At 44.9% G+C, this 16,111-nt stretch overlaps 1 protein-coding gene across 1 annotated transcript in view; it reads right to left on the reverse strand.

Moving 5' to 3' along the window:
- Positions 1–15,693, reverse strand: part of hpda (4-hydroxyphenylpyruvate dioxygenase a) — a 20,739-nt gene extending 5,046 nt beyond the window's left edge. The window contains exons 1-11 of the mRNA XM_029686179.2: positions 15,601–15,693; positions 15,184–15,210; positions 14,834–14,896; positions 11,826–11,930; positions 11,581–11,623; positions 11,392–11,474; positions 7,188–7,277; positions 6,149–6,255; positions 5,877–5,954; positions 4,418–4,580; positions 1,978–2,049 (exon numbers count right to left, since the gene is read on the reverse strand). Coding sequence (XP_029542039.1) covers positions 1,978–2,049; positions 4,418–4,580; positions 5,877–5,954; positions 6,149–6,255; positions 7,188–7,277; positions 11,392–11,474; positions 11,581–11,623; positions 11,826–11,930; positions 14,834–14,896; positions 15,184–15,210; positions 15,601–15,603 — 834 coding nt within the window. The 5' untranslated portion in view covers positions 15,604–15,693. The remainder of the gene's footprint in view (positions 1–1,977; positions 2,050–4,417; positions 4,581–5,876; positions 5,955–6,148; positions 6,256–7,187; positions 7,278–11,391; positions 11,475–11,580; positions 11,624–11,825; positions 11,931–14,833; positions 14,897–15,183; positions 15,211–15,600) is intronic.
- Between the last annotated feature and the right edge of the window lie 418 nt (positions 15,694–16,111).

Below are 16,111 nucleotides of genomic sequence, written 5' to 3' on the forward strand. Positions count from 1 at the left end.
CTGCACTGTCCAATTTACAGTAGCTAACAAGAATTTAAGCTTTCTGCCCATATAAGATATGTCTATGTCCTGGGAAATGTTCTTGTTACTTACAACCTCATGCTAATCGCATTAGCCTACATTAGCTCATCCGTCCCGCAGGGGACCTACCAATCCTCAAACAATAGCATGGTATACGTTCATTGTAATAGTCTAACTGCACTGTCCAATTTACAGTAGCTAACAAGAATTTAAGCTTTCTGCCCATATAAGATATGTCCTGGGAAATGTTCTTGTTACTTACAACCTCATGCTAATCGCATTAGCCTACGTTAGCTCATCCGTCCCGCAGGGGACCTACCAATTCTGAAGAAGTTTTAAAGCTATGAATCTGCATGGATTGTAAATATTCAACTGATATACAGTACCTTTCAGAAAGTATTCACACCCCTTGACTTTTTCAGTATCGTGTTACAGCCTGAATTTAAAATGGATTACATTGAGAGTGTTGGGTAACGCCTACACACAATAATCCATAATGTCGTAGTGGAATTATGTTTTTCCAAAATTAAATTAATAAAACGTGTAAAATTGAAAAGTTTTGAGTCCATAAGTATTCAACCCCTTTAAGGCAAACCTAAAGAAGTTCAGGAATAAAAATGTGCTTTTACAAAATCACATAATAAATTCCATGGACTCACTCTGTGTGCAACAATAGTGTTTGACATGATTTTTTGAATGACTATCTCTGTACACCACACATACAATATAGGTATTTCGAGCAGTGAATTTCAAACACAGATTCAACCACAGGGAGGATTTCTAATGCCTCGCAAAATCAGTAAATAAACAAATAAGAATTGAATATCCCTTTGAGCATGGTGAAGCTATTAATTACATTTAGGATGGTGTATCAATACACCCAGTAACGAGAAGATACAGGTGTCCTTCCTAACTTCCTTCCTAACTCAGTTGCCGGAGAGGAAGGAAACCGCTCAGGAATGTCACCATGCGGCCAATGGTGACTTAAAAACAGTTACAGAGTTTAATGGCTGTGATAGGAGAAAACTGAGGATGGATCAACAACATTGTAGTTACTCCACAATTACTAACCTAATTGAGAGAGTGAAAAGATGGAAACCTATACAGAATTAAAAATATAGTGCCTTTACTTTAGTGCCTTTGCAACAAGGCACTAAAGTAATACTGCAAAAAAATGTGTGCAAAGCAATTAATGTTTTTTTTCCTGAATACAAAGTGTTATGTTTGGGGAAAATCCAATTCTCCATATTTTCAATTATAAGTGGTGGCTGCATCATGTTATGAGTCTTATTGCAATCATTAAGGACTGGGGAGTTTCTCAGGATAAAAAAAAAAACAGAATGGAGCTAAGCACAGGCTAAATCCTAGAGGAAAACCTGGTTCAGTCTGCTTTCCACCAGACTCTGGGAGATTATTTCACCATTCAGCAGGACAATAACCTAAAACACAAGGCCAAGTCTACACTGGAGTTACTTACCAAGAAGACAGTCAATGTTCCCGAGTTTTGACTTAAATCTACTTGAAAATGTAAAAATGGTTCTCTAGCAATGATCAACAATCAATTTGACAGAGCTTGAAGAATTTAGACAAAAATGGGCAAATGTTGCACAATCCAGGTGTGGAAAGCTCTTAGAGATTTACCCAGAAAGACTCACAGCTGTAATCATTGCCAAAGGTGCTTCTACAAAGTATTGACACAGTGGTGTGAATACTTATGTCAATTAGATATTTATGTATTTCATTATCAACAAATTTGCAAACATTTCTAAAACTATGTTTTCACTTTGTCATTATGATATATTGTGTGAAGATTGGCGAGGTGAAAAATCGATTTAATGCATTTTGAATTCAGGCTGTAACAACAAAATGTGGAATAAGTCAAGGGGTATGAATACTTTCTGAAGGCTCTGTAATGTTGTATTTATTTCTTCGTCTGAAAATATATGATTGACTTACAGCTTGAATGATGTCGGATGTGTTCAGGGCGATGTGCTGGACACCAGGCCCTCCATTGTAGTCACAATACTCCTGTTGAAATAAGGCCACAATCAAGTTAAAATACTGACACACACATAAACACAGGCGGCTAGATAAAATACCTCATGATAAGCTGTAGACCACACTATTTACCAAGAGAGTTTTCATCTATATTTTTCGTAGCTGTCTATTTACCATCACAAACCGATGATGGCATTAAGACCTCAATCAAAGAGCTGTATTGGGCCATAAGTAAACAAGAAAACAAGTTAACAAGAAAATGCTCATCGGCGCTCCTAGTGGCCGGTAACTTGAATGCCGGAAAACTGAAATCCGTTTCTAGCAGCATGTCATCTGTGCAACTAGAGGCGAAAAAACTCTAGACCACCTTTACTCCACACAGAGACACGTACAAAGCTCTAGACCACCTTTACTCCACACACAGAGACACGTACAAAGCTCTAGACCACCTTTACTCCACACACAGAGACACGTACAAAAAGACCACCTTTCTCCCACACAGAGACAGTACAAACTCTAGACCACCTTTACTCCACACACAGAGACACGTACAAAGCTCTAGACCACCTTTACTCCACACAGAGACACGTACAAAGCTCTAGACCACCTTTACTCCACACACAGAGACACGTACAAAGCTCTAGACCACCTTTACTCCACACACAGAGACACGTACAAAGCTCTAGACCACCTTTACTCCACACAGAGACACGTACAAAGCTCTAGCTTTCTCCACACAGAGACCACGTACAAAGCTCTAGACCACCTTTACTCCACACAGAGACACGTACAAAGCTCTAGACCACCTTTTTAGCTCTAGACCACCACACACAGAGACACGTACAAAGCTCTAGACCACCTTTACTCCACACACAGAGACACGTACAAAGCTCTAGACCACCTTTACTCCACACAGAGACACGTACAAAGCTCTAGACCACCTTTACTCCACACACAGAGACACGTACAAAGCTCTAGACCACCTTTACTCCACACAGAGACACGTACAAAGCTCTAGACCACCTTTACTCCACACAGAGACACGTACAAAGCTCTAGACCACCTTTACTCCACACAGAGACACGTACAAAGCTCTAGACCACCTTTACTCCACACAGAGACACGTACAAAGCTCTAGACCACCTTTACTCCACACAGAGACACGTACAAAGCTCTAGACCACCTTTACTCCACACACAGAGACACGTACAAAACTCTAGACCACCTTTACTCCACACAGAGACACGTACAAAGCTCTAGACCACCTTTACTCCACACAGAGACACGTACAAAGCTCTAGACCACCTTTACTCCACACAGAGACACGTACAAAGCTCTAGACCACCTTTACTCCACACAGAGACACGTACAAAGCTCTAGACCACCTTTACTCCACACAGAGACACGTACAAAGCTCTAGACCACCTTTACTCACACACAGAGACACGACACAAAGCTCTAGACCACCTTTACACCACACAGAGACACGTACAAAACTCTAGACCACCTTTACTCCACACAGAGACACGTACAAAGCTCTAGACCACCTTTACTCCACACACAGAGACACGTACAAAGCTCTCCCCTGCCCTCCATTTGGAAAATCCGACCATAACTCTATCCTCCTGATTCCTGCTTACAAGTAAAAACTCAATTAAGAAGTACCAGTCACACACTCAATACGGAAATGCTACAGGACTGTTTCGCTAGCACAGACTGGAATATGTTCCGGGATTCGTCCGATGGCATTGAGGAGTACACCACCTCAGTCACCGTCTTTGTCAATAAGTGCATCGACGACGTCGTCGCCACAGTGACAGTACGTACATATCCCAACCAGAAGCCATGGATTACAGGCAACATCCGCACTGAGCTAAAGGCTAGAGCTGCTGCTTTGAAGGAGTGGAACATTAATCCGGTATTTTATAAGAAATCCCACAAAACACTCCGACGAACCGTCAATACAGGATCAAATCCTACTACAACGGCTCTGATGCTCATCGGATGTGGCAGGGCTTGAAAACACTCACGGATTACAAAGGGAAACCCAGTCGCAAACTGTCCAGTGACGCGAGCCTACCAGATGAGCAAAATGCTCTTCTATGCTCACTTTGATACTAGCAACACTGAACCATGCATGAGAGCATCAGCTGTTCCAGATGACTGTGTGATCATGCTCTCCGTAGCCAATGTCAGTAAGATGTTTAAGCAGGTTAACATTCACAATGCCCAGACGGATTACCAGGACCCGTACTCAGAGCATGCGCTGACCAGATGGCAAGTGTCTTCACTGACATTTTCAACCTCTCTGTCACGTTCTGACCTTTATTTCCTTTGTTTTGTGTCCCCTGACACGCACAAGTACACACACAAAGAGGTTAAAGGTCAGGGGGCAGACCTGGATTTGCGACTTCTTCACGCCAGGAGCAGGTTCGTTGATTGGCATCTTGATGGTCTCCTCATAGTTGGTCACTACGATGGACCTCAGGGCGCTGTATTGTGTGTGGATCTGTTTGTCGTCTATCGACCAGAACCGGTGAAACAGCAAGCAGTTCTGATACCTGGAGACAGTGGTTCCGTTAACAGATTGGTTACAAATATATTACTCTTAAGGAGAATCAATTATTTGATGACGTGAATATATTTAGTAAAGTTTTATCTAAAAAATATTTTTTTAAAGTTATCTCTAGCTTAAACTGACGTATTTTGATGGTGATTTAAAAAAAAATATGTTACTTAGATTGAAGCAGGGGTGCGTCAATAGACTCTAAAGGATTACATTTCCTCTTCCATATCTTGACTGCTTTTTTCTCATATAAGAGTAACTCTAACCCTAGATCTGAAAACAACAGTGTTGTGGATTTCTGTGAACCTGCAGTGTTTTTATGTTATTTTAACTTTATTTAACTTGGCAAGTCAGTTAAGAACAAATTAAGAACAAATTCTTACTTATATAATGACGGCCTAAGAACAGTGGGTTGACTGCCTTGTTCAGGGGCAGAACGATTTTTACCTTGTCAACTAGGGGATTCAATCTAGCAACCTTTCGGTTACTAGTCCAACGCTCTAACCACTAGGCTACCCTGCCGCCACTACACTCTAACCACTAGGCTACCCTGCCTCCCCTACACTCTAACCACTAGACTACCCTGCCGCCCCTACACTCTAACCACTAGACTACCTGCCGCCCCTACACTCTAACCACTAGACTACCCTGCCCCCCCTACACTCTAACCACTAGACTACCCTGCCGCCCCTACACTCTAACCACTAGACCTGCCCCTACACTCCCACTAGACTACCTGCCCCCCTACACTCTAACCACTAGACTACCCTGCCGCCCCTACACTCTAACCACTAGACTACCTGCCCCCTAACCACTAGACTACCCTGCCGCCTCTACACTCTAACCACTAACCCTGCCGCCCCTACACTCTAACCCAGGCTACCTGCCGCCCCTACACTCTAACCACTAGACTACCCTGCCACTACACTCTAACCACTAGGCTACCCTGCCGCCTCTACACTCTAACCACTAGGCTACCCTGCCGCCCCTACACTCTAACCACTAGGCTAGCTGCCGCCCCTATACTCTAACCACTAGACTACCTAACCCCCCTACACTCTAAACACTAGACTACCCTGCCGCCTCTACACTCTAACCACTAGGCTACCTGCCACCCCTACACTCTAACCACTAGGCTACCTGCCACCTCTACACTCTAACCACTAGGCTACCCTGCCGCCGTGTTTTTATGTAAAGACAACGGTCCTAGATGTTATCCTAGATGTCATTCTTCCCCTTGGTCCCCTCGTCTCTATGCTCTGCCAGCTGTGAGACCTACAGGGACACTCACCAGTCTGACACGGGCACCATTGCATCGTCTGGTTGGTTTCCCACAATGTGATCGATGAAGTTCAGGAGTCCTGGCGGCCTGGAGAGAGATAGTTGGGGGGGAGTGAGTATGTCTGACTGTGTCTGTTGCATACGAGACCTGACTGAGCTGTCAATGCATACAAAACACTAGTGACTTGAGGCTATAAAAACTGATACCTTTTGTGTTGAATTAAAATGAGAGAAAATGTAAACTATGCTTTTTATAAATCACTGTGTGTGAGTGAAACTCACAGTTTGGGTAGCAGGCAGTCCTTTACCACAGGTGCGTTGTATCCGGGCAGAAACAGGCCTTTGTAGGGACCCAGGTACTCAATGAGAGTATGTGTTGTATCACCATACTAGAGGAAGATGGGTAAGGAAGCTGTTCATTAAGAATTACAGTACCTCAACTGCATCAGGTCAAATGTATTTACAATGAGAGAGAGAGAGGGAGAGAGAGTGGGAGAGAGAGAGAGAGAGGGAGAGAGAGTGGGGGAGAGAGAGAGAGAGGCAGAGAGAGAGAGAGAGAGAGAGAGAGACAGAGGGAGAGAGGGAGAGACAGAGAGAGAGAGAGAGAGAGAGAGAGAGAGAGAGAGAGAGACAGACAGAGAGACAGCGAGAGAGACAGCGAGAGAGACAGCGAGAGACAGAGAGAGAGAGACAGAGAGACAGAGCGAGACAGAGAGAGAGAGACAGAGAGACAGAGCGAGACAGAGAGAGACAGAGCGAGACAGAGAGACACAGAGACACAGAGACAGAGAGAGACAGAGAGACACAGAGAGACAGAGAGAGAGAGAGAGAGAGAGAGAGAGAGAGAGACAGCGAGAGAGACAGCGAGAGACAGAGAGAGAGAGACAGAGAGACAGAGCGAGACAGAGAGAGAGAGACAGAGAGACAGAGCGAGACAGAGAGAGACAGAGCGAGACAGAGAGACACAGAGACAGAGACACAGAGACAGAGAGAGACAGAGAGACACAGAGAGACAGAGAGAGACAGAGAGACACAGAGACAGAGAGAGACAGAGAGAGAGAGAGAGAGAGACACAGAGACAGAGAGACACAGAGAGACAGAGAGAGACACAGAGACAGAGAGAGACAGAGAGAGAGAGACACAGAGACACAGAGACAGAGAGAGACAGAGAGAGAGAGACACAGAGACACAGAGACAGAGAGACACAGAGAGAGAGAGACAGAGAGACACAGAGACAGAGAGAGACACAGAGAGACACAGAGACAGAGACAGAGAGACACAGAGACAGAGAGACACAGAGACAGAGAGAGAGACGACTCACCGTCTGAACGACAGCACACTTGACTTTGCCGTAGCTATCTTGTTCAATCCAAGGCTCCTTGACCACCACCGCTCCTCGTTCTTTAGCTTTCTGCAAACAGTTACAGGACAGATAGCCAGTACACATTACTGAGAAAGCACCTAACCGGTTATCACTCCACCTACCCGGTTATCACTCCACCTAACCGGTTATCACTCAACCTACCCGGTTATCACTCCACCTAACCGGTTATCGCTCCACCTAACCGGTTATCACTCCACCTACCCGGTTATCGCTCCACCTACCCGGTTATCACTCCACCTACCCGGTTATCACTCCAACTAACCGGTTATCACTCCACCTACCCGGTTATCACTCCACCTAACCGGTTATCACTCCACCTACCCGGTTATCACTCCACCTACCCGGTTATCACTCCACCTAACCGGTTATCACTCCACCTAACCGGTTATCACTCCACCTAACCGGTTATCACTCCACCTACCCGGTTATCGCTCCACCTACCCGGTTATCACTCCACCTACCCGGTTATCGCTCCACCTACCCGGTTATCACTCCACCTACCCGGTTATCACTCCAACTAACCGGTTATCACTCCACCTACCCGGTTATCGCTCCACCTACCCGGTTATCACTCCAACTAACCGGTTATCACTCCACCTACCCGTTTATCGCTCCACCTACCCGGTTATCACTCCAACTAACCGGTTATCACTCCACCTACCCGGTTATCGCTCCACCTACCCGGTTATCACTCCACCTAACCGGTTATCACTCCAACTAACCGGTTATCACTCCACCTACCCGGTTATCGCTCCACCTACCCGGTTATCACTCCACCTACCCGGTTATCACTCCACCTAACCGGTTATCACTCCACCTACCCGGTTATCACTCCACCTAACCGGTTATCACTCCACCTACCCGGTTATCACTCCACCTCCACCTACCCGGTTATCACTCCACCTAACCGGTTATCACTCCACCTAACCGGTTATCACTCCACCTACCCGGTTATCACTCCACCTAACCGGTTATCACTCCACCTACCCGGTTATCACTCCACCTAACCGGTTATCACTCCACCTAACCGGTTATCACTCCACCTACCCGGTTATCACTCCACCTACCCGGTTATCACTCCACCTACCCGGTTATCACTCCACCTAACCGGTTATCACTCCACCTACCCGGTTATCACTCCACCTAACCGGTTATCACTCCACCTACCCGGTTATCACTCCACCTAACCGGTTATCACTCCACCTACCGGTTATCACTCCACCTAACCGGTTATCACTCCACCTAACCGGTTATCACTCCACCTACCCGGTTATCACTCCACCTAACCGGTTATCACTCCACCTACCCGGTTATCACTCCACCTAACCGGTTATCACTCCACCTAACCGGTTATCACTCCACCTAACCGGTTATCACTCCACCTAACCGGTTATCACTCCACCTACCCGGTTATCACTCCACCTAACCGGTTATCACTCCACCTAACCGGTTATCACTCCACCTAACCGGTTATCACTCCACCTACCCGGTTATCACTCCACCTAACCGGTTATCACTCCACCTAACCGGTTATCACTCCACCTACCCGGTTATCACTCCACCTAACCGGTTATCACTCCACCTACCCGGTTATCACTCCACCTAACCGGTTATCACTCCACCTAACCGGTTATCACTCCACCTAACCGGTTATCACTCCACCTACCCGGTTATCACTCCACCTAACCGGTTATCACTCCACCTAACCGGTTATCACTCCACCTACCCGGTTATCACTCCACCTACCCGGTTATCACTCCACCTAACCGGTTATCACTCCACCTACCCGGTTATCACTCCATCTAACCACACAGCTCCAGACACGCTGCAGCTGCTTTCCCAGTTTGGTTAAAAGTAGAAATATCTCTTTGTTATATTGTGAATGATCCTCTATGTTGCTTTGACTACATTTGTTTTATTTGAGAGAAATGATGGGAGAGAAAGTAAGGGAAAGGTTGCTGTCTCTCTGCACATTCAATGACAGCAGATTTCTTCTTGGGGCATTGGACCGAGAACAGAGTTTATCCTCTGTTTAACCTTGAAAAGGGACAGAGAGGGAACCAGGTTCATTCAGTCCTGCCTAACGGTTAGGAGAGTTGGGCCAGTAACAAGGCAGTTAACCTATTACGAATGCTCTCTGGTTCAGAGGGGTTGGGTTAAACGTGGAAGACACATTTCAGTTGACTCTATTCAGTTAGACAACTGACTAGGTATCCCCTTTCCCACCACCCTCTACCCACTACCCACTACCCACAACCCACCACCCTCTACCCACCACCCTCTACCCACCACCCTCTACCTACCACCCACAACCCACCACCCTCTACCCACCACCCACCACCCTCTACCCACCACCCTCTACCCACCACCCTCTACCCACCACCCTCTACCTACCACCCTCTACCTACCACCCTCTACCCACCACCCTCTACCTACCACCCTCTACCTACCACCCTCTACCCACCACCCTCTACCCACCACCCTCTACCCACCACCCTCTACCTACCACCCTCTACCTACCACCCTCTACCCACCACCCTCTACCCACCACCTTCTGCCTACCACCCTCTACCCTCTACCCACCACCCTCTACCTACCACCCTCTACCCAACACCCTCTACCCACCACCCTCTACCCACCACCCTCTACCCTCTACCCACCACCCTCTACCCTCTACCCACCACCCGTCTACCTACCACCCTCTACCTACCACCCTCTACCTACCACCCTCTACCCACCACCCTCTACCCACCACCCTCTACCCACCACCCTCTACCCTCTACCTACCACCCTCTACCTACCACCCTCTACCCACCCCCTCACCCCCCACCACCCTCTACCCACCACCCTCTACCTACCACCCTCTACCCTCCACCCTCTACCTACCACCCTCTACCTACCACCCTCTACCCACCACCGTCTACCTACCACCCTCTACCTACCACCCTCTACCTACCACCCTCTACCCACCACCCTGTACCTACCACCCTCTACCCACCACCCTCTACCTACCACCCTCTACCCTCTACCCACCACCCTCTACCCACCACCCTCTACCCACCACCCTCTCCCTACCACCCTCTACCTACCACCCTCTACCCACCACCCTCTACCTACCACCCTCTACCCACCACCCTCTACCCACCACAATCTACCCACCACCCTCTACCCACCACCCTCTCCCTACCACCCTCTACCTACCACCCTCTACCTACCACCCTCTCCCTACCACCCTCTACCCACCACCCTCTACCCACCACCCACTACCCACCACAATCTACCCACCACCCTCTACCTACCACCCTCTACCCACCACCCTCTACCTACCACCCTCTACCCTCTACCCACCACCCTCTACCCACCACAATCTACCCACCACCCTCTACCCTCTACCCACCACCCTCTACCTACCACCCTCTACCTACCACCCTCTACCCTCCACCCTCTACCTACCACCCTCTACCCACCACCCTCTACCTACCACCCTCTACCTACCACCCTCTACCCTCCACCCTCTACCTACCACCCTCTACCCTCTACCCACCACCCTCTACCCACCACAATCTACCCACCACCCTCTACCCTCTACCCACCACCCTCTACCCACCACCCTCTCCCTACCACCCTCTCCCTACCACCCTCTACCCACCACCCTCTACCCACCACCCACTACCCCCACCACAATCTACCCACCACCCTCTACCCTCTACCCACCACCCTCTACCCACCACAATCTACCCACCACCCTCTACCCACCACCCTCTACCTACCACCCTCTACCCTCCACCCTCTACCTCCACCCTCTACCCACCACCCTCTACCCACCACCCTCTACCTACCACCCTCTACCCACCACCCTCTACCTACCACCCTCTACCCTCTACCCACCACCCTCTACCCACCACAATCTACCCACCACCCTCTACCCTCTACCCACCACCCTCTACCTACCACCCTCTACTCACCACCCTCTACCCTCCACCCTCTACCTACCACCCTCTACCCACCACCCTCTACCTACCACCCTCTACCTACCACCCTCTACCCTCCACCCTCTACCCTCCACCCTCTAGTCTACCCTCCACCCTTGAAACTAACAGAAAAAAGGTTGAACAAGATTACTTTACTATTTTTTACTCACCTTGACTAAGAATTCAAGGTCCTCCACTTGGAAAGCAATGTCTTTGACCCCATCCCCGTGCTTCATCAAGTGTTCCCCCATTTCTGAGAGAAAAGAAAACTTATATAACTGACGGTTGATCTTTCATACCAGGTCTATATCAGAAATGTAGCCATTTAAAGATGTTGACTAGGAGAAGAAGAAACCTGCCTTCATTTCCTGGATTCAGAGCAGATTCGAAGACAAATAATATCTGGGGGGGAGGAATAAAGAACAACGAGGTCGATACTTCATCTGATGAAGGTATTAAAGTCAGTCAACGTTGGAGTTTTAAAAGCTCTAGACCAATCACGGGCCAGTTTCCCCAGACACAGCCTTGTCTAGTCTTGGGACTAAGAAGACTTTAATGTGGGTCAGAGAAAGCGGTTCTACGTTTGCAGAAGTGGGTACACTACCTTATCCTGTTTAATGACATGGGACACCACCTCTCGGCTGCCGGTCTCCAGACCCTTGTAGGCCACTGGCTCAAAGCCCATCTTGTCACAGTAGAACACAGCCGCCTGCATAGAGAATTCACAAGGATTTCATAACATATTAATAACCCATACATAACCCATACATAACATATTAATAACTCATATATAACACATTAATAACCCATACATAACCCATACATAACACATTAACAACCCATACATAACATATTAACAACCCATACATAACCCATACATAACATATTAATAACCCATACATAACATATTTAATAACCCATACATAACATATTAATAACTCATATATAACACATTAATAACCCATACATAACCCATACATAACACATTAATAACTCATATATAACACATTAATAACCCATACATAACATATTAACAACCCATACATAACCCATACATAACCCATACATAACACATTAACAACCCATACATAACCCATACATAACCCATACATAACACATTAACAACCCATACATAACATATTAATAACCCATACATAACATATTAATAACTCATATATAACATATTAACAACCCATACATAACCCATACATAACATATTAATAACCCATACATAACCCATACATAACATATTAATAACTCATATATAACACATTAATAACCCATACATAACCCATACATAACACATTAACAACCCATACATAACATATTAATAACCCATACATAACACATTAACAACCCATACATAACCCATACATAACACATTAATATCCCATACATAACCCATACATAACACATTAACAACCCATACATAACACATTAATAACCCATACATAACACATTAACAACCCATATATAACACATTAATAACCCATACATAACATATTAATAACTCATATATAACATATTAATAACATATTAATATCCCATATATAACACATTAACAACCCATACATAACCCATACATAACACATTAATAACCCATACATAACACATTAATAACCCATACATAACACATTAATAACCCATACATAACCCATACATAACCCATACATAACATATTAATAACCCATACATAACACATTAATAACCCATACATAACCCATACATAACCCATACATAACCCATACATAACCCATACATAACATATTAATAACCCATACATAACACATTAACAACCCATATATAACACATTAATAACCCATACATAACCCATATATAACACATTAATAACCCATATATAACATATTAATATCCCATACATAACCCATACATAACATATGAATAACCCATACATAACCCATACATAACCCATACATAACCCATATATAACACATTAATAACCCATATATAACACATTAATATCCCATACATAACCCATATATAACATATTAATAACCCATACATAACACATTAATAACCCATACATAACACATACATAACCCATACATAACACATTAATAACCCATACATAACACATTAATAACCCATATATAACACATTAATAACCCATATATAACACATTAATAACCCATACATAACATATTCATAACCCATACATAACCCATACATAACCCATACATAACCCATTCATAACCCATATATAACACATTAATAACCCATACATAACCCATTCATAACCCATATATAACACATTAATAACCCATACATAACCCATTCATAACACATTAATATCCCATACATAACCCATACATAACCCATTCATAACCCATATATAACACATTAATAACCCATACATAACCCATTCATAACACATTAATATCCCATACATAACCCATACATAACCCATACATAACCCATTCATAACACATATATAACACATTAATAACCAATACATAACCCATACACAACACATTCATAAACAGAACATATGTGTTATTAAAGTTCTTATGTAGGTACCCATCAAATAAAGTTGTGTGCGTGTGTGCGTGCGTGCGTGCGTGCGTGCGTGCGTGCGTGTGTGTGCGTGCGTGTGTGTGTGTGTGTGATTGCTCAACCCTGTACGTAGCATGTGACTCATATGCTTTCATAGTGCGGTTGAATGAACTTTTACGTGAACTTTTAGGCCTTTTGAAGTTGAACTTTTAGGCCTTTTGAAGTTGCTAACTTTTTGTTTACCCAGTAAACACCCACCTGTTGCCTCTGGTTCCGCAAAGATTAAGTCAGCTATTACAGAAATGATATACCTCTAACTGTGTCATAGTTTTCAACAGGGCTGGGGTCAATTCTAATTGAAGTCAGTCAATTCAGGGGGAAAAAACTGAAATTCCAATTCAATAATTGGGAGAAAATATTTATATATTTAAAATATCTTCTCAAAAACTGAAAAGGAGAAGCTGGGTTTTTAAATGTATTAATCCATTTTTTGAATTTTAAATTAAAATCACTCCCTGTATTGACTGATTTAACTATAAATGACCCAACCCTGGTTTTTACTACATTAGTCCAATTGTCAGTTCAATATATGGCTATAAAGTTCAGGAACATTTTTGTGCTTTTTCAAGAAAGAGAGATAAACATGTCTCCCGTTCTGGACTGTTACCTCAGTTTGTTTCACAGAGAGGAAGCCCAAAGTCAACTAGCAGAAGAGCAATGGACTGTTACCTCAGTTTGTTTCACAGAGAGGAAGCCCAAAGTCAACTAGCAGAAGAGCAATGGACTGTTACCTCAGTTTGTTTCACAGAGAGGAAGCCCAAAGTCAACTAGCAGAAGAGTAATGACCTGAGCTAGCCTCCCTTTAGAAAGCAAAGTCCATTCAGGACAATGTGTTATCCTGCTGTGCATGTAGTCCAGCTCTCATCGAGTGCTACCATATCACTCATTGCGAGGCTGAGAATGTGATATAAACCAATAATAAATTGTCACGTCAAAGAAATTCATACAGAATATTGTGGATGTGATCGGATATGATGGATAACTTGTCTCCATTTATCTTCAGTCTATTTCTTTAGGGGGAGGACTTTAAAGACTCACCTGTTTGGCATTGCCCACCCAAAAGGTCACGTGGTGGAACTTGACAAATTTTCCCTTCTCGGGCTAAATGGGGAAAAGGGGAATAAAAAATAATAATAATACTATATCAAAATAATAATAATACTATATCAAAATAAATAATAATACTATATCAAAATAAATTGTATGTTCAAACTCCCCTCTCCATATGGATGGTTAGTCCGCTTGTTTGTCACTTGTCATTAAGACAGAAGTCGTAACCCAAGGAACCAGAGCACGTGAACATTTCTCCTCATCATCATCATCATCATCATCAACTCAAAGATCCACCACTGAAGTGTTACGTGGTAATAATGACGATGGGGACTTACCTTCTCCCCTTTATCTGTGTAGGTAGTCTGCAGAGAAACATGAAAATGGAATCATCTTCGATGCGTGTAAAACATGTTTCCCCCTCTAATATCAGAAACCTTTGATTGTGTTATTCCTTACATTTGTGGGCATGTTACATGTGAGGTGTACAACAGCATCCCCAACTGCTGTGACAGTTAAAGTATATCATTCCAAATCAGAGTTCATACAATACAATACAATACACATATGAATTAATAAATGAATGTACATTTATGACACAACACGTCTCGAACCAAATTATACTACCGACTGCTGCTGGGTAATTTACTGTCAATTATTACACCGTTTAACAGTTGTAAAATGACCCCCATCCTCTCTGAACCCCCCCCCCCCCCCCATGTACAACCATCACAGGAGGCAGCAGACTTACTCACCATGCTATGGTTCTGTCCGGACAGAGATGACTGATCAAGAGGAGAGAAGAGAGACGTTTACGGGCTAGAGGGGCTGGCTGCCCCCACAGGCCTTAAGTAGTGGCCAGAGGACCCGTGGTGATTGGTCTTTTTGGGGTCAACACCACCCTGGGGTCCGCCTCCAACCCGCTTTGCCTCCCTCACCTGACAAGCACAAGGATCCAGAGGCCCCTGGCGCTGGCTGTCCCAATCGTCCAGTGTTTGCCAGGTGTTGTCATCATGTCTCCAGTACAATATCGAGCTCCTTCTACAAGCCTCCTCTGCCTTAACATGGAGGACAGTGTTCAGTCCTTGTAGGCTGCATCCTCAAGCACCATGAACCAGACTACTTCTCTAAGATTGGAAGCTGTGTGTAGTAGCCCAGGGCCGAGGTCACGCAGGCTGTCATCACGCTGTAACAGTAGCCTGTTTTTCATCTATGGTAGACAGTTGACAGATTAGCCACAATGGACATAGTTGTTAGGTATTAACC

The sequence above is a fragment of the Oncorhynchus nerka genome, linkage group LG10 (assembly GCF_034236695.1).
Source record: "Oncorhynchus nerka isolate Pitt River linkage group LG10, Oner_Uvic_2.0, whole genome shotgun sequence".
NCBI lineage: Eukaryota > Metazoa > Chordata > Actinopteri > Salmoniformes > Salmonidae > Oncorhynchus > Oncorhynchus nerka.